This window comes from Oryctolagus cuniculus, chromosome 13 (assembly GCF_964237555.1).
Source record: "Oryctolagus cuniculus chromosome 13, mOryCun1.1, whole genome shotgun sequence".
NCBI lineage: Eukaryota > Metazoa > Chordata > Mammalia > Lagomorpha > Leporidae > Oryctolagus > Oryctolagus cuniculus.
In genome coordinates this window covers 77,806,667-77,832,345 of record NC_091444.1, presented here as the reverse complement: position 1 = coordinate 77,832,345, position 25,679 = coordinate 77,806,667, and the positions used below count along the sequence as shown (strand labels likewise).

Genomic DNA, 25,679 nt, shown 5'->3' with positions numbered 1-25,679 from the left:
ACCGCCGCGCGCCCGCCCCTCAACCAAGCGCCACGGAGACCCCAGGGATTGTGATGTCGCCCCCTAACCCCCGCCGCTTAGGGCGCCCGGCAGTCTCCGGAGCAGAGAGGGAAGAGATGGACATGGACAGGGAAAAGAGAAGTGAAAAGAGAGAATATCGAGAAATATACTCGCACAGGGGCGCACGGAGAAAGAGAGTTAAGGGGGAGAAATGCGAGCACGAAGAAAAAGCAGACAGGAGACATGTTTAGAAAGGGGGCAGATGGAAATCGGAGGGAGGCAGGAGACGGCGGACGCCGGAGACCCGAGAGAGGTGGAGGCGCAGACGGCCGCGCCCCTTGGCCGCAGTCGCGCCGCCGGTGCCCGGGGCGGGGCGCGCGGCCCGGCCTCCCCGGAGGCGCACGCTTTCCGCCGCGTCGGCGCTCGCAGCCCAGGCTCGGCGAGCTCGCCGGTTCCGGGGCCATAGCGCCCCCGCCGCCGGACCCGGGAGCCGCAGCCAGCCGCCGCCCCCGCGCCGCCGCCCGGGCCGGCACGAACGCGCCTCCCGCAGCGGGGCATCCGCACAAAGCGGCCCCACACAATGGCCCAGCCCTGCACGCGGCGGCGCAGACTTGCAATTCCTGCTCCCGCGCGATCGCACTCACATCTGGGCAACGAGGGCCGGTGGTCGATGGGCACCCAGATCTTCTGCACCCGGCTCTGCGTCAACTCCAAGGGCATCTTCGCAGCTGAGCCCGGCGGCCCACCACCCCCAGAAGGAGAATCCGACGTGGGGACGAGAGTGGCCGCCAACCCCCGGAACAAAGAAGAGGGGGATGCGTGCGCCGGCGTGCGGCCAGCCGCTCGCTGAGCTGCTGCTTGGGGAAACGTGCTTTGTGCTCAAGTCCCGGGCGCTGGCCCGCCACGAGTGCTCCGCTGATCGCGGCGAAAGGCGCGGGCTGCAGGCTGCTCGCACGGCCGGCGCGTCCCTGCCAGAAAGCCCCGGGATGCTCGGGCGCAGTGACAGCCACACTCCCGCTCGCCTGCTCTCCAGCTCTGCCGGGACGCCCCACTCACTGCCCGGCCTTTTAAGAGTCGCGGCGCACGTCAGCCTCGGGGCGGGCCGCATTCTTCCCGTCCCAGCCCCTTTTCACGTGGGGAGGAGGCTGCGCTGGCCAGAGGGCGGCTTGTGGGTGCCCCCTGCGGGCGGGAGACGACAGCGCGCACCGCTTCTGCAACCCAGCCCCGGCGCTGGAGAACGCCCAACCCTGCCTGACCTCTCACTCCAGTTACCCCATCCTGAGGACAGCTTCCTCCATTAATTCTGACCCCTCATCTCTGCTGTGCTAGGGGAGAGTAGGGGTGCGGCGCCATCCTGTGTAGTCTGCGGACCCTCGCGACCAAATCTCCTGGGATGCTGGTTAACACGAATCCCACTGATGCGGCCTTTTTCTACCTGTGCGGTCTCAGTACTCCGCATTCCTACAGCGCGCTTCGGGGCAGCCAGAGCCGCTTCCTGATCGTACCTGCGAGTCATCACCCACTACGATCCGTGCCATCCAAGGGGCAGGGGGCTTCCCTGCCCCTTGGACCCCTGAATCCCTCAGACACCTGAGCTTGTGCTGGGCGGCCACTGCTCCCCCTTTACCTAATTCCAAAGACCGGGAACCTTGCGAGGCCTGCGGTGCTGGGCATGAGGACAGGTAGGAAAAGCCCAAACGGCGGGACTGGAAGGGAACTTTGCAGGGGCTCAGCTGGCATCTTCATTTCCATGTATAATATTCGATGAACGTTTCTCTGAGTGGAAGAGTAAATAAAACTAGACCCCCTCCCCATTTCCACCTGCAACTCATTACTGGACTATAAGCCCCCAGACCATGCAAACTCCTACTGAGGTTCAGACCTCTCTTCTGCACACCCTATAGCGTTCCCTCGCCACTTTGTCGGTGTGTACTACTACTCTCTCCCCTTTTCCTCGCCATCTGCGGGCCCGTCGTGGAGGCAGGTGGGAGGCCCTGAGGCGAAGACCTGGGGCTCTCTGGGCGAGGCCCGCCGCTTGCGCAGGGGCACGACAGGGGATGTGACTTCAGCAAACGGAGCCTCAGCGCCGAGGCAAGGCTCTGCCCTGTCTTGCAGAGAGGCGCGCACTTCTCGCCGAGACCAAGCTCTGATTGGCGGGGAGAAGGCGGCGCCCGCTGAAACCACTCTGCAGTGGAAAAGTCTGCGCAGAGGCTGCCACACGTCGCTCACGTCCCGCATGCTCTCAGCTGGGAGGGCCCAGCTCCCTGGCGGCCGGCGCAGCTGCTCCCGCCCGGTGCGCCCGCCCTACCGGTGCCTCCGCCCCGCCCCCCTCGCAGTCTGGCCGCTCCAGGGGCCGCCGGTGCGCCAAGCATCACCCACCTGGCCGCCGGCCCCAGAGGCCTCCCTGTCCTAAACCCTACCCCCCCCCCAACACCCCGCCCAACCGCGCCGCCCTGCCTGGAGCCCCTGCTCCCCCCACCGCCGACAGCTTTGCTGACACGGGCTGGTTTCGGCGCTCGGGCAGCTGTTCAGAAACCCGATGCATTGCATTTGGACTTGTTTTTCTGCAGCGGGAGCAAATGCCAGAGGTGACACCCTAGAACGCCCAAGGGAGAGCCCCATGCCACTCCTGAAATAAGAGTGGGCTGACCTGAAGAGGAAACAGCAACCAGGGAGCGCCCAAGCCACCGGGAAGAGTTCCTATCCCGGGAAACGCAGGGGTCTTGCAAGGAACTCCTCCCCCCCGCCCCAGCTTTTCGGCGATGACACCTGTGTGTCCTGCTATCTGCCCACCTGGGGTTCTGCACACACCTACTGGCTGGGCATGCCCACCGAGAGGCAGAATTCTTCCTCCACCTTTCCTCTGAACTTCCAGAGACATTGTTGGTTTCATCTTAAGGGAGGAAGCAGGGACCGGGTCTGCCCCATCTTAATTTCTTGTCCAAGGTCAGCTCTCAGGACACCAGGCAGCTGATGTTCCCAAGAGATCCTAGATGAGCTTTATTCGCACACCAGGCGCCTTCCCTGCCTGCATGTCAATAGCCCTGGGTGTCCAAGACAAAGAAAGGGTTCTTCCCCAGTCACCTCCTGCCCCAGATAAGCAGTAGGCAAAGGGAAGTTAAGGTTAGGCCCCCTCCGCTGGGGATATCTAACCAGGGGAGGGGGATGAATTCACATTTGTTTTGTTTTTGTGTTAGCCGGCTAGAAACCCTTGCAACCTTTGCAGCCCTGGGGGGTAAATGAAGGTAGCAACCTCATGGAAGACATAATCTCTCCACTCCAAAACCCTTGTCAATGACGGGAATGCAGCTACAATCCAGGAATGTACTGGTTTAGCCTTCCTCCTGACTTTCTCCTCCTTGGGTAAAAGGCCCCATCTTCACCCTAGACGGTCCCCTCCGGAGCTTCACCAACTGCCCTGTCCACCCACGGTGATGTACGTACAGCCAGAACTACCAGGGCAGATGGAGGACTTTTAGATACAGTCAGGCACCTGGGCCTTATCAAAGCTAAAAATACCTTCAAGACACTTGTGAACCCCCTGTGTTTTCTGTGAAGGAGTGAGGGGAGGGCTGGAGATTACAGAGGTCAAGGAAGCATTTCAGGGGTAAAGGAAGAAGGCCGGTTAGGGTTGGTCTGCGGGTGTCTGTCCCCTCCCCACCCAGCCCCCCGCTTCCCTTACACTGCACACAGACCACAGACAGCTCTCCAGGGGACTGACTCCCTGTGGACCTGCTGTAACCCAGGGTTAAGGCAGGGAAAGATCAAACTGCCACTCAGCCCATCTCACCCAGAACAATGGAGCTGTTTGGAAGGCAAGAGCAACAGAAAGGCTTTCATTGTGGACTGAGACAGGAGCAGGGCAGTTACTTAAAATGAGCCTCTGACATTTAGGAAGACCCACCAAGTGCCTGGCGAGGTGCTTACAGAGGTGAAATCACTGGGCTCGGCCCAGCCCTAGAGAAAGGACCTCGGAGGTGGTTTTTCTCCATGACGGCTGGCCAGTGTCCCCGAACCCTTTACCCATGGATCCCAATGCAGCTGGAAGAGCAGCAACACCCACGATCCCGTGCCAACTAGGAGCACTGAAAGTTGAAACCGTGCTAGTGCCAACCTCCTCCCGGGGGAGAGGATGAGCATGGTAACAAGCTGTGGCAGGCTGCAAGCAGTCCAAAGTTGCTAATTAGACACAAAGTGTCATTATTCGTTCCTGTGAAAAATCCCACGTGTGAGAGTGAACGGAGACACCAAACAGTGAGACCAAACCCTCCACACTCACCCACCCAACAGGGGGAGGGGAGGAGTGACTTTTTAAAAATATAAAATATTTGTAATTCACGTTGCCCAGTGTCACATAAGGGGATTGAAAATCCAATTCATAATGTGCACACAGATGTTTATAGCAGTTTTATTCATAATTGTCAAAACACAGAAAAATGGGGCCGGCTCAACGGCGCAGCAGGTTAAGCCACTGACTGCAATGTTGCTCTCTGTTCATGTCCTGGCTGCTTCAGTTCCAATCTAGGCCCGCTGTGCTTGGGAAAGCAGTGGAAGATGGTCTCAGTGCTTGGGGCCCTGCACCCATGTGGGAAACCTGGAAGAAACTTCTGGCTCCTGGCTTCAGATGGGCCCAGCTCCAGCCATTGCAGCCATTTGGGAAGTGAACCAGTGAACAGAAGATCTCTCTCTCTCTCTCTCTTTCTCTCTCTCTCCTTTCTTTGTAATTCTTTCAAATAAATAAATCTTCTTCTAAAAGATTTACTTATTTATTTATTTGAGAGGTAGAGAGACCAGAGAGAGAGTGGCTAAAAAGGAATTAGCTAGCAAGGCATGAAAAGACATGAAGGATCTTTAAATGCATACTACTAACTCTGAAAAGGCTACATACTGTCTGATTACAACTATATGACACTCTGGGAGAGGGAAAACTCTGGAGATAATAATAGAAAGATTGGTGATTGGGGGAGGAAGGGAAGGATGAACAGGCAAAGCACAGAGGATTTTTAAGGCAGTGAAACAATTTTGTATGATGCTAAGGTGGTGTATACAGGTCTGCTGCTCCTCCGCACGCGGAGGAGCCGCACCGGACCGGGCGCTTGTTGTTCCCTTTTTTTACAAGTCCTTTCTATAGTAAAGTAAGAATAAGTAAACAGCAAACTCCCAAAGCAAGAATGAGTAGAGAGAAATGAGAAAGAACGAAGTAACGAACTTCCCCGCGAACTCTCCAACGCACTCTCCAACCAACCCACACCACCATGCCGTCTCTCTCCTCCTATATAGTCCTCTCCCGCCAATCCCAACTCGGCCGCCCCCACGCCGAGTACGCTGCTCTCCAATCAGGAGCAAGTCCTACAGTTAATTGGTTGAACTGGAGGCAGCTGTGCGGAAGCTGTTTTCTCCTCTCCCAGCGCCATATTGTAGGAGAGCAGATGCATAGAATAAGTCTTAATTCCAGTAACCCAGTCTAGTCCGAGCTGCTCCCCACAGAGGAGAGCAGATGCATAGAATAAGTCTTAATTCCAGTAACTTAGTCTAGTCCGAGCTGCTCCCCACAGATCCCCCTTTCTTTTTATTTTTTTGGCGTTGATACGCGCCTGTCTTCGGTGTCCCGCAGCACACACTCTGCTCTACTTGCTAGAGTTGCCACAGGCTCTTACAAGTCCTATCAATCAGGCAAACCGAATCCGGGTCCTCTCTTCGCCATGTTATGAGGAGGTTTTTAGGCGCTGATGCGTGCCTGTGTTCGGTGCCCTGCAGCGCATGCTCTGCTCTGCTAGAACTGCCTGCAGGTGTTTACAAAACCTATCAGGCAAACCGAATCCAAGCCTTCTCATTGCCGTATTGTGGGGGAGACTTATTAGTGTTGGTTCGTGCCTATCTTCGGTGACCTGCAGCTCATACTCTGGTCGAGCTTTGCTGGCGCTTACCGCCTTAAATCAGGCAGACCGAATCCAAGCTTAATATTGTTGTATTGTGGGGAAGCCTTACTGATGTTAATTCGTGCCTGTCTTCGGTGACCTGCGGCTAGCCGCCCAGGTGCTCATCGCCTCACTAATCGGGCAGACCGAATCCAAGCCTTCTAATTGGCATGTTGAGGGGAGGCCTTATTTCTCTCTATTTCTCTATCTCCGGGCATTCCTATTTTTCCCATTTTACTTCTATCTGCCAACATTCCCATTTCTCTCACTCCACTTCCAAACTTCTGTTTCTCTTATCCCCGCAGCTTCCCGCTCTCATTCCATTTCTAAACTTCTGTTTTCTCTTATCCCCGCGGCTTCCCGGCGCCTCGCCCTGCCGGTAGCTTCACGGCTCCGCGCAGCTTCCCGGCGCCTCGCCCCGCCAGCGGGCTCCGCCCCGAGGCTGCTTCTCCGCGCCTTGCCGGCTCTGAGCCGCTTCAGCCCGCGCCTCATCTGCGCGGCTTCCCGGCTTTGCGCGGCTTGGCTTCGCGCTCCGCGGTCTCCACGCCCTTCGCGTCCGCACCACGGCCTACGCCAGCCCCGTTCCCTATCTATTCACGCCCCGTGCTCTCTGCACGCGGCGGCTTCCGCGAGTAACACAGCGTAGCTCACGTGTCCGCCACTAGCATTCAATCTAAGTTCCCCGGGCTAGCCTGGCGAATTCAACCCAGCATACGTCTCCGCCCCACGGTTTGGCTTCCCGTCCTTTGCTCCCCGGGCTAATCAGACGGATCCCAACCTGGCTTGCGTCTCAGCTTCTGGTTTCAACTTTTCGCCCCCTATTCCCGGGCTAACTTGAGAATCCCAAAGTGGCTTTCGTGTCCGCCTTGGCCTGCCCCCCGCGGCTTCAATTTCCCTAACATTTTTCTCTACCCGGTATGTTTCCCTAAGTTTTCTTCCAACAATATTCCTCCCTCATTTCTCCTGGCCTCTCCCCACAGTCCGCGTCCGAGTCTGTTTGTTCTAGCTTTCACTTTCGCTTTCGACCTTAGAGATTTCTCCCAGCTTCCCCCCGTAGTCCGTATCCGAGTCTATGCCTAGGCTTTCAATAGCTTCTTCCGGCTCCTTTTTCGTCCGGCTTTTCCCTAGGCTGTTTGCTAGTTTCTCTCTCCGATATTTTCCCTAGTTCTTCCCGTTTCTTCCCTCCTAAGTTTCATATCCGTCCTAAGTTTCCTATCCGAGTCACGGCACCACTTGCTGCTCCTCCGCACGCGGAGGAGCCGCACCGGACCGGGCGCTTGTTGTTCCCTTTTTTTACAAGTCCTTTCTATAGTAAAGTAAGAATAAGTAAACAGCAAACTCCCAAAGCAAGAATGAGTAGAGAGAAATGAGAAAGAACGAAGTAACGAACTTCCCCGCGAACTCTCCAACGCACTCTCCAACCAACCCACACCACCATGCCGTCTCTCTCCTCCTATATAGTCCTCTCCCGCCAATCCCAACTCGGCCGCCCCCACGCCGAGTACGCTGCTCTCCAATCAGGAGCAAGTCCTACAGTTAATTGGTTGAACTGGAGGCAGCTGTGCGGAAGCTGTTTTCTCCTCTCCCAGCGCCATATTGTAGGAGAGCAGATGCATAGAATAAGTCTTAATTCCAGTAACCCAGTCTAGTCCGAGCTGCTCCCCACAGAGGAGAGCAGATGCATAGAATAAGTCTTAATTCCAGTAACTTAGTCTAGTCCGAGCTGCTCCCCACACAGGTCACCGTGTATTTGTGCATAACCCAGAATGCACAACACCAAGGGGGGACCCTAATGTAAACTATGGACTCTGAGTGATTACGGTGATGGTGACGAAGTACTGATGTAGGTTCATCGAGTGTTAACAGACGCACCCATCTGGTGGGGAATGCTGACAGCAGGGGAGGCTGTGTTTGTGGCATGGGAGGGGGCAGGAGGTATATGGAGCCCTGTACTTTCCTTTCCTGTAATTTTGCTGTGAGCCTAAAACTGCTCTAAAAAGTAGAGTCTATTTTTAAAACATTTAAGTGGTGTCATGTCACAGTGGGTTAAGCTCCACTTAGGCCGGCATCATATATGATGCCCATTCAAGTCCTAGCTGCTGCTCCATTTCCAATCCAAGTTCCTGCTATTCCACCTAGGAAGGCAGTAGAAGATGGCCCAAGTGCTTGGGCCCCTGCTGCCCATGTGGAAGACCCAGATGGAGTTCCTGGTTCCTGACTCAGCCTGGCCCAGCCCCAACTGTTGTGGCTATTTGGGGAGTGAACTAGCCAGCAGATGGAAGATCTCTCTCTCTCTCTCTCTCTCTCTCTCTCTCAAATAAATCTTCTTTTAAAACTCATTGTTGTTGAACCGGTCATACATATTTTCTCCAATCAAGTGGACTTTAAATGTCTCATTATGGAGGGTATGAGGAGGGGCCACTGTGCCTCAGTCTGGCTCCTGGTGAATCCACTCAAATTGTGCAACATAAGTGCCACCAAACCCTCCAGGAAATTTCCATTTCCCTCTGCCCAGTCCCTGTTACTCACCACCTGCGTGCCTTTCCTTCCTGAGCTTGTACACACACCTCTAACGTTGTTGATGTGTGGGACCAGCATCACACCTGGCCACTGCTCTGAGAGCGCTTTGTACTCTGTCAGCCTCCTCACCCGATTTGCATTCAAAGACATATTTGCCTTCAAAAGCACTATATTACATATTCAAAATACATGAGCTTTGTAAAAACCAGGTCCACTGTAGTCTAGCTCACAGTATCATAGCAAAGTCAATTTCCTGGTCTAGTTTTTTTTGTTTTTTTTGTTTTTTTTTTTTTTTTTTTTTTTTTGCTATAGTCACTTAAGATGTCACCATTGGCGGAAGCTGGGTGAAAGGTTCCTGGGACTCCATGTACTCTTTTGCAACTTCTTGTAAGTGTGCAGTCATTTCAAAATAACAAGTTAAATTTTTTTAACAAGTATCAGTGACAGTTCAGTTTGCTCAAATTCTGAAAAAAAAAAAAAAGAAAAGAAAAGAAAAGAAACAATGCATGGATTGTGTAGATTCTGGCTTTGAGTGAGGAAGGACCTGGGAAAAGACAGTCACGAATTCTGTGATGATTTGCCTGTGCTGACAACACCTTTGCTTCTTGCAAATGACACACACACAGCACATGGAATCTGCATAACCCCTACACCTGGAGGAAAACAGAATCAAGCTGTGGTTTTGTTTTGTTTTGTTTTGTTTTGACAGGTAGAGTTATAGACAGTGAGACAGAGACAGAGAGAAAGGTCTTCCTTCCATTGGTTCACTCCCCAAATGGCCGCCACAGACAGCGCTGCCCCAATCCAAAGCCAGGAGCCAGGTGCTTCTTCCTGGTCTCCCATGTGGGTGCAGGGGCCCAAGTACCTGGGCCATCTTCCACTGCCCTCTCAGGCCACAGCAGAGAGCTGGACTGGAAGAGGAGCAGCCGGGACTAGAACCCGGCACCCATATGGGATGCCAGCACCGCAGGTGGAGGATTAACCTAGTGATCCACAGTGCCGGCCCCTCAAGCTGTGTTTTAATTTGCAGGGTGATTCTGTTTGTTGGCTTTGTACAGTTCTCTGGGGGCTACAAATGGGTCTGTAGTCTTTGTCACCAGTGTGCACACTTGATGTCAAAATAAAGAAGCCGAAGCCTTCGCACAGGGTTCAGTCAAGGACTCCTAGAGGTTCAAGCTGGACCTGCCTTTCCCCGAGGTGACAGGTGGCCCAGAGATGGGCAACCACTCAAGAAGTGCATGGACCTGCTTACACACAGGGTTCTCCTTGTGGTACCCAGAGCTCAGGAAGTGCTCCCCGAGGTAGCCGTGTCTCCGACACCGCGAGGAGGAGGCTGCTGAAGCAATCTCAGTTATCCCGGGTGCAACCAGAGCCATGCCTGAGAGCAATAGCTCTCATGCCCACGAAGGTGATTTGTAATAAAGGGGGAAATGTCCATCCATTGGAATAAGAGGAGGGAACAAAGACAGACCTAGTGTTTGGTAAGAATACACCAGATGCAGGCCAAGGGTAAGTTCACATTGGGAAGCCAAGTTCACATATAGTTGTGAACTTCGCGTCCATCTCATTGCTCCTCAGTTTCACTGAAAGACAAGCTCTCTCATTGCGTTCTACATGCAACAAGTACTTGCTGGGAACTGGCTGTACCATGCAGCTATAAACTCAGCAAGATCTGATCTTTGTCAAAACTAAGAACTAGCACTGTGGTGTAGTGGGTAAAGCCACCGCCTGCAGTGCCGGCATCTCACATGGGCACCAATTCGAGTCCCAGCTGCTCTACTTCTGATCCAGCTCTCTTTTATGGCCTGGGAAAGCAGTGCAAGATGGCCCAAGTCCTTGGACCTCTGCACCCATGTGCGAGACCTGGAATAAGCTCCTGACTCCTGGCTTCAGATCAGCACAGCTCTGGCCATTGCAGCCATCTGGGGAGTGAACCAGTGGATGGAAGACCTCTCTCTCTCTCTCTCTCTGCCTCTGCCTTTTTCTCTCTCTCTCTGTAACTCTGCCTTTCAAATAAAATAAATAAATCTTAAAAAAAAAAAAAAACTAAAAATTCACTTCTGAATTCCTTCAGGTCTCTGCAATACACACACACACACACACACACACACACACACGCCCCTTACTTTTCTCCTAATAGTTAATGAAACTGAAGTCCAGCAATATTAAATTAATTATCTGTGATCACATAGCTGATAAGCCTAAGAATAAAAAAGACCTTCACTAGTTTGGTACTCTTGGCATTTCTCTCAATTAAATCACTTTGCAAGTAGAATGTTCAATGTCTCTTTAAAGATGTACTTATTTGAAAGAGCAACACAGAGAAGAAGAGACAGAAAGAGACAGAGAGAAGAGAAAGATCTTCCATTCATGAGGTTACTCCCCAAATGGCTGCAATAGCCAGGTGTGGGCCAGGTTGAAACCAGGAGCCAGGAACTCCATCTGAGTCTCCCACATGGGTGGCAGGGCCCAAGCACTTGGACCACTCTCTGCTGCCTTCCAAGGGCATTAGCAGGGAGTGAAATCAGAAGCCAAGCAGCTAGGACTCAAACTGGTACTCTCCTATGGGATGCTGGCATTGCAAACAGTGACAACTACACCACAATGGCAGCCTCTTGGTTTTTTCTAATACAATGCTGACAACAAAATTTTAGATCTGAGCATTTTAGATGTGGTCTGTATAATGTGCAAATAAGAATCATCTTCAGAAACTATTACGAAGATTTGTAACTCAAAACCTACAAACGGTCCTGCAGTGTAAAATGCTTAACACGTGACAACAATGAGCTAGACCCTCAAAGACTTACACACTTGCATGTTTCAGCAAAGTCACAGCAAAAGAGGCGCACGCTCAATTACTGCAGTTAAAGTGAATTTAACAAGATATGGCGACTTTATGAAATTAATCAGCATTTAAAAAAGAAAAAGATGTGGAGGAGGTCTTTGTCTTCTTATATATAGTAGTTCTTCCTTATTGGTAGGGTACACATTCCAAGACCCCCAGGAGATGCCTAAAGCCATGGCTAGAACAGAACCCTATACAATACATTATGTTTTCCTATACATACACATAGAGGATAAAATTCAATTGATAAATTGGGGATTAACAATAATAAATAAAACTGGAACAATTATAACAAAATACTATAATACAATACATGAATATGGTCCTTGTCTCAAAAAAAATCTTATTTAATTTCACCTTCACACTTTAAGAAAGTACTTTATGGCTTCTCTTTAGCATGTCCAATGGCTAGCATCACTACTCTTATACTTTACAGCCATTATTAAGTAAAATAAGGGTTATTTGAACACAAGAACTGCAATACTGCAATAAAAGAGAGTATTCTGAAAGGTTCTTGGAAAAATGAAATTAGAATATAAGTGTATACTGCTGCAAAAAGTTTGAAATCCATGTGCAGTTTTTCATAATACATATTTTCCACAAACTCTTTTGAAGAGCCCTCTACATATGAATTTCAAATGTTTTGCATGACAATAAACTTATATTTTAATTCCATTTTTCAAGAACATTTTGAAGTTTATAGTTGACCTGATATCAAGATGACTACTAAGTGAATAATGGCAGGTAGCTTATAAAGCATGGAGATGCTGGACAAAGTAATGATTCATGTCCCAGGCGGGACGGAGCAGGATGGCGAGAGACTGCCTCATGCTTCTCAGAACAGTGCACAACTTAAAACTTTGTTTCCAGAATGTTCTATTTAATTATTTCGGACCATGGTTGAGCATGGATAAATGAATCCACAGGTAGGGATCAGAGCTGTGGCACAGCAGGTTAATGCCCTGGCCTGAGGCTCCTCCAGCATCCCATATGGGCGCCAGTTCGAGTCCCAGCTGCTCCACTTCCGATCCAGCTCTCTGTAAAGCAGTAGAGGATGGCCCAAGTCCTTGGACCCCTGCACCCACATGGGAGACCCAGAAGAAGCTCCTGGCTCCTGGCTTTGGATCAGCACAGCTCTGGCCAGTGCGGCCAATTGGGGAATGAAGCATTGGATGAAAGACTTTCTCTTTCTCTCTCTCTCTCTGTATGTGTGTGTGTGTGTGTGTGTAACTCTGACTTTCAAATAAATAAATAAATCTTAAGAAAAAAAAAAGAAGAAACCACAGGTAAGAGAGGGCTACTATAGTTAAAAGTTTTAAAATGTCCTTACTGGTCAATGAAAAAATAAAATAATCCTGCATCTCTATGAAAGCTTCACTAAAATTACTAGACAGGGGCTGGTGTTAATGGTGCAGCTGGTAGAGGTGCCGCTTACAACACGGATATCTCCTATCAGAGCTCCAGTTTGAGTCCTGGCTGCTCCACTTCCAATCCAGCTCCCTGTTGATGCACCTGGGAGGACAGTGGAGGACAGCCTGAGGACGTGGGTCCCTGCCACCGACATGGGAGACCCGGATGGAGTTCCAGGCTCTTGGCTTCAGCCTGGCCCAGTTCTAGCTGTGGCAGCCACTTAGGGAATGAACCAGCAAATTAAGCAAATGAAAGACATTTTTCTCTGTGTCCCTCCCTCTCTCTGTCACTCTGCCTTTCAGATAAATAAAATAAAACTTATTAGAGAAACCTCACGTTTTTATTATTAAGAAATACAGTGTTATAGAAGAGCTGCCTCCCAGGGGTTTAGAAATTGTAACATTTCCATGACCTGTCCCATAGGAAACAGAACTTAAAACTTCCTAGCGATTAAAACAAACAGGTGAAATGCATTCCGACAATGAATTTTATTTGACCCAATATTATCCAAAATAGCATCATTTCAACATGTTATGACGTTTAAAAAAACTTTGAGAGGGCTTGCATTCTGTTTTCTATACTAAGTCTCTGAAGAAGGGAGGGAGCTGGACTTCCAGATACCTGCAGTGAGAGCCATCCAGGTACAGGACAAGAGCAAAGGCCCTCGGGTGCCACCTGGTTCACAGACCTAGCTGTTGCAGCCATTTGGGGAGTCAGTCAGCAGATGGAAGGTCTCTGTTTCGCTCTCTGGTTCACACAGAGCAGCTCTAAATCGGGGTTGGAGAATGGAGGAGGCAGGGAAGGGGCTAAATCAGTTGGCACCTTCTCCCACTAGAGTGCCCCCCCATACTGAGAAAAGACAGAAGCTATTGGAGGGCACAGAGAAGAATGAGCAGCAAAGTGTAGGATTCAGTGGGCCAGGGAGAGGCGGGCTTGATGTTCACTCAGGTCTCGAACCCAAGTACCCTGGGCCATGACACGGCAGGTGCTCCATCAGTACTGGCTGTTTAAAAGCAGTGGCCTCTGTTGCTGCTAAGAACAGGCTGTCCACAGCGGGACCTGCGTCTTGGGACCCTGAAGCAAGCAGAAAGTCAACAACCATTGGTCTGGGTCGTAAGAAAGAGAAGCTGATGGAGAATGCGTGAGGCTGGACGCTGCCTCTGAGATAGGTCTCAAACGACCCAGCTCTCAACTTCTCATCCTCTCCCCACTGACAGCCTCTCTCCTTACCAAATGGAAAGAGGAGGGTGAGCCAGAAAGCTTTATTCTGGAAAGTTCCTCCCAAAAGCTTGAAAACAGAAAAAGAGCAGCATGTTGGGACCTGTAACCACACTGTATTAAGTAAGGAGTGAGGGGCCCTCAAGACACGAAGCAGCATCGCCATAGGTAGTGGGAATGAGTGAAAGAGCAATTTACTGAGCAACCGATGCACCAGGCTTCCTTGGCTCTGCCAGCGTAGCTACTACAGTGACCCTGATTCCCCATTCTCTGACTTCCCATGCACAGCATCCTCCTAATTACAGAGAGAATCCACCGCCTTCTAATTACCATGCGTTCTTACAGAGTGAATTAGCTGTGAGCCGTCCGGAATATTCTACTCCAGCTGGCATTTCTGACCTCCCTGGAAATGTTATCAAGTTTATTTACCATTCTCTCACCAGTCTGGTTTGTGACTCCGACTCCCAATGCTTTATCTCTGGGAGCATTGCCAAAATCCAACTTCCAAGGAGGAAAATCAGAGGCCCAGACACTGGGCTTCAGTGACCCCTCACAGGGATGGCCAGCTATCTAGGGAGCTGTGGCTGAGGGTCCAGCTGCATCCCTCTCTGAAACTCAATCTTGCTTTTCCACAGTAAACACAGTAAAGAGTCCCAGAGGAGCCAGTACTGTGGCACAGTGACTTAAGCTGCCACTTGTGACACCCAGATTCCGTATCTGAGTATCAATTTGAGGCCTGGCTACTCTGCTTCTGGCCCAGCTCCCTGCTAAAGCGCTTGGGAAGGCAGCAGAGATAGCTCAAGTTACTGGGTCCCTGCCACCCACGCGGGAGACCCAGGTGGAGTTCCTGGCTCCTGGCTTCAGCCTGGCCCAGACCTAGCTCTTGTAGCCATTTGGAGAGTGAGTCAGAAGATTTCTGTATCTCTTTCTCAACACTGCCTTTCAAGTAAATAAAACAAATATTAAAAAGATAAATAAAACATGGAAAAACCCTGCAAACACTTCTGCTGTGGACTGAAATGAGTCATCTCTGAGTGGGGACACTGAGGCTCCAGTGTCTGGTCCTCTGATTTTCCTCTTTGGAAGTTGGATTTTGGCAGTGCACCCCAATCCACACTCATATACTGAATCCCTGAACCCTGATGCATCGCAGTGTGACTGTATTGGAGGCAGGGCCTTTAGAGAAGTGAGGAAGTGAAAATGAGTTCACTATAGATGGGTCCAGTCAGACCAGTGTCCTCAGAAGAAGAGGAAGTTTGGGTACACAGAGAGACACCAGGGCTGGGCACCCACAGAGAACAAACCACACGAGGACATGGAGAGCAGGTGGCCATCTGCAAGCCTAGGAGAGGCCTCGGGAGAAACCAAACCTGCTGGCACCTTGATCTTGTACTTCCAGTCCCCAGAGCTGGAAGAAAATAAAGCTCTGTGGTTTAAGCCTCGGTCTGTGGTATTTTGTCATGTCAGCCCTAGTTATGTAACAGGTTAATAGAGTTTGGGTCAGTGAAAGAAGCCAAACACAAAAGGTCATGTATTTTACCATTCCACTCATATGAAATCTCTAGAATTGGTAAACCCATAGAGATGGGTAGCAGACTAGAGACTGCCAAGAACAAGGGCGTGGAGGAATATGGAGTGGCAGCATGGCAGCGTGCAGCTTAATGGGTACTGGATTTCCTTTAGAGGCCATGGACATTTGGTACAGAAGTTAAGATGCCACTCGGGACACCTCCATCCAGAATCAGTGCCTGGGTTCAAATCTCAACTATGCTTCTGACTGCAGTTCCTGCTCACGTATACCCTGGGAGGCAGCAGCTACTGGTTCAAGTACTCGGGTCCCTGCCACCCACAAGGGAGACCTAGAGATTGAGTCCCCAGCTCTGGTTTCAGCCTGGCTCAGGCTGCTGTGGATATCTGGGGAGTGAACCAATGGATGGGAGATCTGTGTGTGTGTGTGTCTGTCTGTCTGTCTCTTTCAAGTAGATAAATAAACTTTCAAATGACTAACCTTGTGTGGGTTTCATGCCCTCCCCAAAATAACAGTGGATGGAAAGACAAAAAAGATATTTGAAAAATGAAGATGTTACACCTGCTACAGTCAGCACAGAACAGCTTACTGGTAAGGTAAAGAAGATGCTAGAAAGAGTAGGAGAAAGCAAACCCACAATCCTTGAGATAACTCTCTCTCTTTCTCTCCACAGCCTGGCTCTGGCATCAGCTCTCAGTTTTTCCCATTGGGAACTCGCTCAGCATCCAACAGCATGGAACACAGGGAAGAAGGAGAAACCAAGAGCATTAGGACGTGACAACTCATTTGACATCAAGCAGGTGGACCCACCACTGTACGATATTAAGTTTCCTCAGCTAGGAAATGGGGCTAAGAGCCACCTAATAGAGTTTTCATACCAAAAGCATTCTGCAGAGTACACAGTAGACTCAATATTGGCTGGCCAGGAGCTATGGCCAAGCTAAGCCATCATCTCTCTACAGAATCCGGTTTCTTCCTGAAGTCTCTGGAACCTTGGTGGTGCCCAGACTGGAACATGGGGAGTTCTCTGATTCCTGTGCTCCTCGTTCCCTCCCAAGCCCACCCAACTCAGTTGAGTCAATTACGTATTTGGAAGGTTCCTCCTGCTGAGCAGTCACTGCACAGCAGCCATCCTCCCTCGTTTCCCTTCACAGCACAAACCCAGTTTTCAGCTGCCGACCCACATGGACCAACTTTTCAGAGCTGTGAGTCAGATATGGATGAGAGGCTACCCTGGCCATGGAGAAGAGGGTGCCAAGTTCCAAATGGCCCCACCTGTGCTGGCCCTGGGGCCTTTCTCTGCGGCTGGAAGAGCTTCTGAACAAGGTACAGGAATGGGGGAGCACCTGTGACAGCAACGAGCCTATCACAATCCTTCTAAACCACACCCTTCTCCAGGGCTCTTGGGTGCCTTCTCTGCCAGCTCGGCCCTGAACCAACCACTATTCTGATCCTCCAGGTGACCTCAGATTGAACTTCTGGCTTCAGGCTGTTTGTTCCATTATTAACCAGTGTTACTGGCTAGAAAGCCGTTTCTTAAGCTGAGCCAAATCTGACTTCCTGCAGTTTCCCTTCTTGGTTCTCATTCTGTTGCTGGATACAGAATACGTCTGCGCCCCCTTCCAACAACAGATGTGCTCACCTTTGAACATCTGTAAGGAGTTCTCCTGTTCCCATTGTAACATTCCAGGAGCCCACTCCTGGCTTCCAGATCAGCAAAAATGTAATTTTCCCATGGCTCACAGCAAAGAGGCTACACTCCTAGAGGAAGGGTGAATTCATCTCTTGGTGTCAAAAGAGCCAGGTTCCAGGCAGAGGTCAATGTCGAGTGACACTAATACACCTGTGGAAAATGCCCAAATAAGCCAGGCACTCAAAATAGCTACAAAAGGCAATTCTAGGGAACTGCGATCACCTAGGTCTGGATACTCAATCATTGTTCATCAGGCTTGTCTCAACTCGTTATCTTATCCAGTGGGAATGTAAAAATAGGAAACAGAGAGTGGTGTGGGGATGCGGACATGGCCTGAGTTTGGAGCCCAGACCCTGGTTCCAACCCCATATACCTAGGCTGGACACTTGTTCGTATGTCTGTTGGTGAGTCATCCAGGTGGCTGAACATCTCTTCCACTTCCTCAGTGGCAAAGACCAGTGGTTTCCATTGTTCTCCATGAAATACAAATAGAAACTTGAGAGTTAATTACTAAGCTGTCAGCAACGTACACACAGGGTCAGCTGTCCATCTCTGAATCACCAAAGCCTACCATTGTGTGCCACACAGGAAGAGTTCAATATAGGCTTGTGTGATGAAGGGACATTCATAGCTGCAAGGATTCAACTAATCAACAAAATAACCTTGAATAGGAACAAGTACTGGCTCACATCATGGTCTGGAAGTAGCTTCCAGAAATCCTCAAGAACCGCAGGGCTCTGAGTTAGCCATGCACAGTGGCTCTCATCTGTAAAAGGAGGCTAACAGTGGCCCTGTCAACCTCAAAAGGTTATCAGGAGCATCCAATTAGATATGAATAAAAGTGTTCTCGGAAAAACTGTCCTCAAACCAATCAGCACATAAATTCTGAATTGTCCGACAGGTGCGGTCTGAACAGATTCCTTTTCATCTTGGGTATCTGTCATTTGGTATCCACCTTCTAGGTGCCACAGCAATTCAATGATATCCCCCTAAAACACACACACACACACACACACACACACACACACACGGGGAGGCAAAGGCGAACAGTCAAGATCAAAACAACTGAGGCTCGGGACCAGCGCTGTGGCATAGCAGGTAGGGCCACCGTCTGCAGTGCCGGCATCCCATATGGGCACCAGTTCGAGTCCCGACTGCTCCACTTCCCATCCATCTCTCTGCTATGGCCTGGGAAAGCAGTGGAAGATGGCCCATGTCCTTGGACCACTGCGCCTGCATGGGAAGACCCCTGCACCCACATGGGAGACCTGGAAGAAGCCCCTGGCTTCTGGCTTCAGATCGGCTCAGCTCCAGCTGTTGCCACCAATTGGGAGTGAACCAGTGGATGGAAGACCTCTCTGTCTCTCCTTCTCTCTCTGTGTAACTGACTTTCAAATAAATAAAATCTTTTAAAAAATCTAAAAAAAAAAACTACTGAGGCTCTTAACCCAGGAAGAACAGAAACCAGAACTAGTCAGACCCCTGCCTACTGAGTATGGTAAAATGGGCCCTGGTGACATGCAGACGGCATTGAGAAAGAAGGGGACGGACGCTCTGTCGAAAGGCCTGCGCGTGCCTGCGGTACACATGTGTGCAGTGGAGCAACTCTGGGCTGGCAAACCACAGCTGGTCTCCTTCTCCTGCTCTGTGCCCCTTGTACCTCTTCTTTTCCCCAGAGGAAAAACATCCTAAAAATAGAGCTGAATCAAACCCCTCAAGAAATGCAGATTTCAGAAAGCAATGCTAACTAGGTGCTTTAAACCTACCCCAGCTGGGCTATCTGAATGTTCAAATTAGAAAAGGGGACAGCTCTGTAATCATTGGTGGGAAAAAAATCATATTCAGTTCTAAAAGACCACGTCTAAGGGGGAATCCCAGCAGATCATACATCTCCATAGAAAGGTGATTGGGATGTCTGAACCACCCAGAAACCATCCATGTGCAGAGAACAGCTAAAGAACTGGACATGAGGTAAAGATTATGTGATAAAATGACAGCTACTTACAAGGACAGTTGTCTTGCACTGTGCTGCTCCCATGAGCAGAAACTGGACACTTTGAAGGTACAGGAGATGCTGTCCCAGTACAACAGACAGCAATGGGCCACAGGGATGGTGAGCACCTGCCCCATGAAGACTCCCAACAGCAGTCAGATGCCTATAGGTCGGAAACCTTATGGAAGGATTCCCATGCAGTGGTAAATCAAATTAGCTGGCCTCTACTAGCCTTGCAAATGGGGGATCCTGTGATTTGGTGAGGGCCTGGGCTCCCATCTCAACTCTACCTCCCCTACCCTCCCCAACTCTGTGACTTTGCACAAAACACTTCTCTCCACTTCCACGCTGGAGGATCTCACAGATTCTTTTCTGCTTCAATGTCTGTGAGCCTAGAACTGCAACATGAAGTGAATCTGGGTGTAAAACTGCTGATCTAGCATTTGGTCATACATCTGACCAAGCTGGGCAGTCAGGAGACACAGAGCCGGCAGAGGAGACACCCCTTTGACAGGTCGCTTGGAAAACACAATGCTCCTGAGCAATCTCTGCAGCCGGGGTTTCCGAAGTGTGACATGGTTTTCACACCGCAGACAGAAACAGATCTCTTTCAGTTACTAATCTTTTTAATCAATAAATATATTTGTACAAATGTATTTATTTTTTTCTGTGGCAACTGCCATATTGCATTTTATGCTTCATAACAAAATACCCAAAGCTGGGTAACTTTATAAAGAACAGAGGTGATTATTTAGCTCTCAGCAAGGACATGCATTTGGGGATGGCTGTCTTGCTGGCAGAGTCCTGGGGCAGCCCCAGGACATCACATACACGCCACGAGACAGGGAGCTCCCATGTGTGTATGCGCATGTTTTCTGGTCTCCCTCCTCTTATGAAGTCACCAGTCTTCAATCACAGGGGCTTCACCCTAATGAACTTATCCAATCCTAATCACCTCCCAAAGCCTTACCTCTGAACACTTGAGTCATATCAACTTTCCACCCTCTTCAAATACCCTACCATGGGGATTGAATTTCAACATGCTACCCCCAGGGGACACACTCACACCATAGCCAAACCACAGTAGCAGGCTTCAGCGTTGGGCCATTATACAGCCTGATCACTATTTAAGACTGGAAGCACAGGAAACAATCATGTTGAAATACAAGTTAATGAGACGATGACAGAGACACATTAACGAAGAAAAGGCTTTAAGAAGGTACTTTAAGGGGTTTTCCATTGGCCAAATCTGCTGAAATCTGAGGAATGAAATAAATAACAGCAGTAATAGTTCACAATCCAGAGAAAAATAAGAACTTAAGAAGTCATGAATCCATTTAAATGTAAATGAAATAATGAATGAATGAATGAATGAATGCAGGGTATGGGAAAGTTCTTCTTTAGAATAGAATGCCAGCATGATGGAATGATGGAATTTGTAAGTCACTGTTTGCTAATCGCTACTGAATAATTGTTTCACACCAGAATCATCAAGTGCTTGCAACAAGATAATTTGCCAAGTCCCAAAGCATCTCCCCCCAAAATGCTTATTAATCACAGAGGGAACAGCAGTGACCTTGCAGGAGAGAAACCTGGCAGATACCATCCTTAAGGAAGTGACCACAGTTAACCCCACCAATCTGAGAAGGGCACATCACTACTTCTTGGGTGTTCCTGCCATCTTAGTCCATTTCTGTGGCTATTAAAACAAAATATTTCAGCCTGGGTAGTCTATGAGGAACAGATGTTTGTTTGGTTTACGAGTCTGAAGCTGAGAAGTCTGAGAACATGAAGCCAGCACCTGCCCATCTTGAAATGAGGGTCTTCCTGCTGAGTCATCAATCATATGGCACTGGGCACCACATGGGTGAGACAGAGCAAGCAAGCCCAAGGGAGCTCACCTCTCTAACAAAGCCATCCCACTGAAACCCACTAATCCTACAAACCACCTCCCAAAAGTCCCCTCTTCTCATGAACATATGACTTTGGGGAGTAAGCTTCCAACACATGAACTTTGAGGGGGAACCCAAATCTAACTGCAAAGCAGCAACAGACAGACCTAAATTCAGAGATATGCTAGAAAACAAGTGACAGGAATCTCAAAGAGATATGTGCATACCTATGTTCACACCAGCATTGTTTTCAAGAGCGAAGAGGTGGAAGCAACTCAAGTGTCCATGGACAGATGAAGAGATAAATAAAATGTAGGACACACAAGCAATGGAAGAGCATTCCGCCTGAAAAAGGAGTGAAATCCTGTCATTTGCTACAACATGGATGAACCCTGAGGACATGCTAAGTGAAATAAGCCAGTCACAAAAAGGCAAGTGCTGTATTATTCCCCTTCGATGAAGTTCCTGAGTCATCAGATTTATAGACGGAAAGTAGAGCCATGATTTCCAGGGTCAGGGAGGGAGAAGGAGCTGTTGTTTAATGGGTACAGAGTTTCAGTTTTGCAAGATGGAAAAAGCTCTGCAGATAGGTTGCACAATAATTGTGAATATAGTTGACAACTACTAAATTTTACCCTTACCATGGCTAAAATGGTAACTTTTTTTACATGATTTTACCAGCATTGAAACTTTTTAAAATTGCTTTAAAAACAAACAATGAGGGCCAGCGCCGCGGCTCACTAGGCTAATCCTCCGCCTAGCGGCACCGGCACACCGGGTTCTAGTCCCGGTCGGGGCGCCGGATTCTGTCCCGGTTGCCCCTCTTCCAGGCCAGCCCTCTGCTGTGGCCAGGGAGTGCAGTGGACGATGGCCCAGGTGCTTGGGCCCTGCACCCCATGGGAGACCAGGAAAAGCACCTGGCTCCTGGCTCCTGCCACCGGATCAGCGCGGTGCGCCGGCCGCAGCGCGCTGGCCGCGGCGGCCATTGGAGGGTGAACCAACGGCAAAGGAAGACCTTTCTCTCTGTCTCTCTCTCTCTCACTGTCCACTCTGCCTGTCCAAAAAAAAAAAAAAAAAAAAAAAAAACCAAACAATGAGTGCCTACAATATTTACAAATGCCAAGGCCAGGAGAGGCAGCAAAAAATGAGAACTGTTCTAGAAGAAGGGGACTCCAGAAACAGGGTAACTCACTGCAACTTGTGAGAGCCTGGGTTAAACCCTGAAGCCGTCAGAACTTTCTTTTTTTTTTTTTTTTTTGGCTATAAACAAACAGTGCTAGTGGAGAAACTGGCGAGACTTAAAGAAGGTTTGAAGATTAGACAACAGAACTGTATCAATATTGATTTCCAGATTTTGGTCACTGTGCTTTCTCTGCAGTATTTCGGGCCAAAAGGACATTAGGTCTGCCGCCAACTTTCAAATGGCTCAGAAGAAAAATGAGTACTTCTCTGTTTCTCTCTCTCTCTCTCCATACAAACATACATTTGCATAAACAGGTGCATAGACATATACATACTCTCTCTCCATCTCTCTATGCAGGTGAGAAAAAGATGTGTAGGTAAGTAGGTAGATAAATATATGAATGGGTGGATGAATGGATAGACACATAAGCAGACAGACAGGGAGTGAGGGAAAGGGGAAAGGAGAGAGAATGATAAAGCAAACAGGGCAAAATGTTAACATTTGCAGGATTCTGGGTGAAGGCTTTCTGGGAAGGCTTTGCACTATTGTTGCAATTTTTCTGCAAGTCTGAAACTTATTTCAAAACAAAAAAGTTGAAATTTGAAAATGCTAAAGTTCATGAGGAGCATAAAATGGTAATTCTGCACATTCACCACCAAAGGATCTTCCTTGGATGTGGAAGTTTGCAGAAACCTCAAGGACTCTGAATGAACAGTTATCAGAGACACAGCAGATATTTCAAAAACCAATGCTGAAAGCCAATGACAAAGGCATTGAACCCAAGTTTCCATGTACTGACAACATGTGAAATGGGTAATTTGTGGAGAAGCAGTCTGGAAAAGTTGCCTAAAGCTTGTCTCATCTCCTCATTTACTGCACAGTGTAACCTGTGTGGCTCATGGAATCCTACCTACCTACCAGATACTACTGGCAGCAAGAGGAAGTAGGGGAGAACAAAGGGGCATCTGCATTTTCACTTTGATGACAACTTTCCCAAAGTGTCAGAAACACTTCCACATACCCTTCCTTGGCCAGACTGAGTCGGGGCAGGCAAACGGAGCCTCTTAGCTGGGCCAACTGTCTGTATTCTGCTGCTAAGGATGACGAGGGAAAGGGATAGTCTCGCAGTCTCTGCCACGGCATCCTTGTCCTGTAGCACAATCTTTGGGGGTAGGCGATGGGCACAGTGGTTAAAACATCACTTGGGTTGCCCACATCCCATAGTGGAGTGTCGGGTTTCAGGACCTGGCTCTGCTTCGCATTTCAGCTTCCTGGTAATGTGAACCCTGGGAGGCAGAAGGTGATGGCTGGACTACATGGGTCCCTGCCACTCATGTACGTGAGATACTCAGAAGGACTTCTGGGCTCCTGGTTTCAACCTGGCCCAGCCTTAGTGAACCAGTGGACTGGAGATCTCTTTCTCTCTCTCTTTCAAATAAATAAAAATACATAAAGTTAAATTTTTTCTATTTTTGAGGCTAAAATTTTCTCTTTGTTTGGCAAAAGTGTTGATTTTGATCAACAGGAAGTTAAGACAGATTTTATTACACTAACTTGCAGAATTTTAAAGGGAAAGGATATTAAATAAGCACAATATTGGATTCTATTAACAATTCTTTTTGGGGGTATGGCTTTTTTAAAATTTAAGTTATACAAGTTTCATATATTTCATATATACAGATTTAGAACAAAGTGGGACTTCCCCTCCCTCCCACCCACATTCCAAACCTTCCTCCCCGCCCTTCCCCCTAATTCCCATTCTTAATTTTTATAATTACCTATTATCAGTTTACTTAGTGATCTTAGAGTTAGCCCTACTCTAAGTAGAGGAGTTCAGCAAATAGTATGAAGAGGAAAAAAAATAAAGCAAAACTAAGCAAAAGATTGTTCCTCAATGGAAGAGACAGAGCTATAAAGTTAAAATTTTAAAGAGAATTTTTGACACTGTTCAAAAAAGTAAAGATTGAGAAAAAATACTGTTTTGCAGTCAAAGAAGACAATAATGTTTACTCATTTGATCTCCAATCCACATGTACAGTATCATACTTGAATTTACCTGTCAAGAACTCACATTTCCTTACAACACTCAAGTAAATTAAATAGCATTTATTAATGACAAAGTACAGAAAGGTGAAGGTACATTTCAATTTATGTGGAGACACTGTTTATTGTATACTCAGCAGCCACCTCACAGTTCTCAGTGGACTGAACTTGATTTGGTTAACAGGGGAGGCAGAGACCCCTTTCTTCAGGGAAAGTTATTTTGCATCCCATCCATGAGGATGAGCCATGATGGGCTAATCTACTCCCCTCTGTCTGGGACTCATCAGGATGTGATCAATTCTGGTTGCTTAAGCCACTGCTGGACAATATTCTGTTACAGCCAAAAGCATCCCTTATAAATACATCATGGATAGCATTAAAGTTCTACTAATATTAATATATCAAAAAAATAAAACAAGGGGCCGGCGCTGAGGTGTAGTAAAATAAGCCTCTGCCTACAGCATCGGCATCCAATATGGACACCAGTTCATGTCCCAGATGCTCCACTTCTGATCCAGCTCTCTGCTTATGGCCTAGGAAAGCAGTAGAAGATGGCCCAAGAGCTTGGGCCTCTGCACCCATATGGGAGACCAGGAAGAAGCTCTTGGCTCTTGGCTTCAGATCAGCCCAGCTCCGGCCATTGCTGCCATTTGGGGACTGAACTAGCGGATGGAAGACCTTTCCCTCTGTCTCTCCCTCTCTCTCTGTCTGTAACTCTGCCTCTCAAATAAATAAATCTTTTTTTTAAAGTTCTACTACAAATCATTTCTCTATCATTTGCCACCAAAACACACTATCAAACAACTCTATTTTGGCCTCACTGCACCCCTGAAAGCAAGATGGGTCACTAGTTGTTCAACTTGAACCACTCAAGAAAACTGGACCACAGACAAGCTCTTCCAAATCAACAAGCCTTTAGACTCCTGCAAGAGGAATTCCAGGGTTGTTTTACACTGGGGCGGGCAGGAAATACTGATCTAGTTCCCCTGGGTGAGGCTCCGAGCCCCACGGGTTGACCTGGTGGAGCTTCTGGATCAACTCTTGGTCCAACACCACCAGAAGGAAGACTGGCGAGACCAGAGGGGAGCCAATTGGAGACCTTAGACTTCCTCCTCTACTTCCCTTCCTTCCTCCTCGCCCCTTCATCAGCCAGGGTGTTTATGGTCTATTTCTCCATCCTGGTCAACACTTGGTCTCAGAAAAGAATCTGCTCCTCACTCATTATTCGATGAGTGACTACGGACGGCGTAGCGTGCAGTCCCTCTGTGGCACCTCCCACAGCACGTGAGCTGAGCCTCCTGCAGAAAGCCCTTCTGGGGAAGCCTTGTAAGTGGGTTATGCTGAAGCTCACGGTTGTGTCTGTAGTCTCCCCCAAACAACAGGGGATCAAAGGAGGAGAAATGCAGAAGCCACGGCAGGCCTTGTGGGCTAGCTCA

The 25,679-nt window shown here is 49.0% G+C and overlaps 1 protein-coding gene across 8 annotated transcripts in view; it reads right to left on the bottom strand.

The window, feature by feature from the left end:
- The window catches only part of LOC100350534 (6-phosphofructo-2-kinase/fructose-2,6-bisphosphatase 3), a 96,993-nt gene that overhangs the window by 26,844 nt on the left and 44,470 nt on the right, over window positions 1-25,679 (bottom strand). For 3 of the 8 annotated variants that reach the window (XM_008248586.4, XM_008248587.4, XM_002721687.5), the window contains exon 1: window positions 645-1,104. The exons of 4 other annotated variants lie outside the window; for them this stretch is intronic. In XM_008248586.4, the coding sequence (XP_008246808.2) occupies window positions 645-720 (76 nt within the window). In that variant the 5' untranslated portion in view covers window positions 721-1,104. Of the gene's footprint in view, window positions 1-644; window positions 1,105-25,679 lie in introns of those variants that run through there. One more of the 8 variants, XM_017337717.3, reaches the window with a different exon arrangement.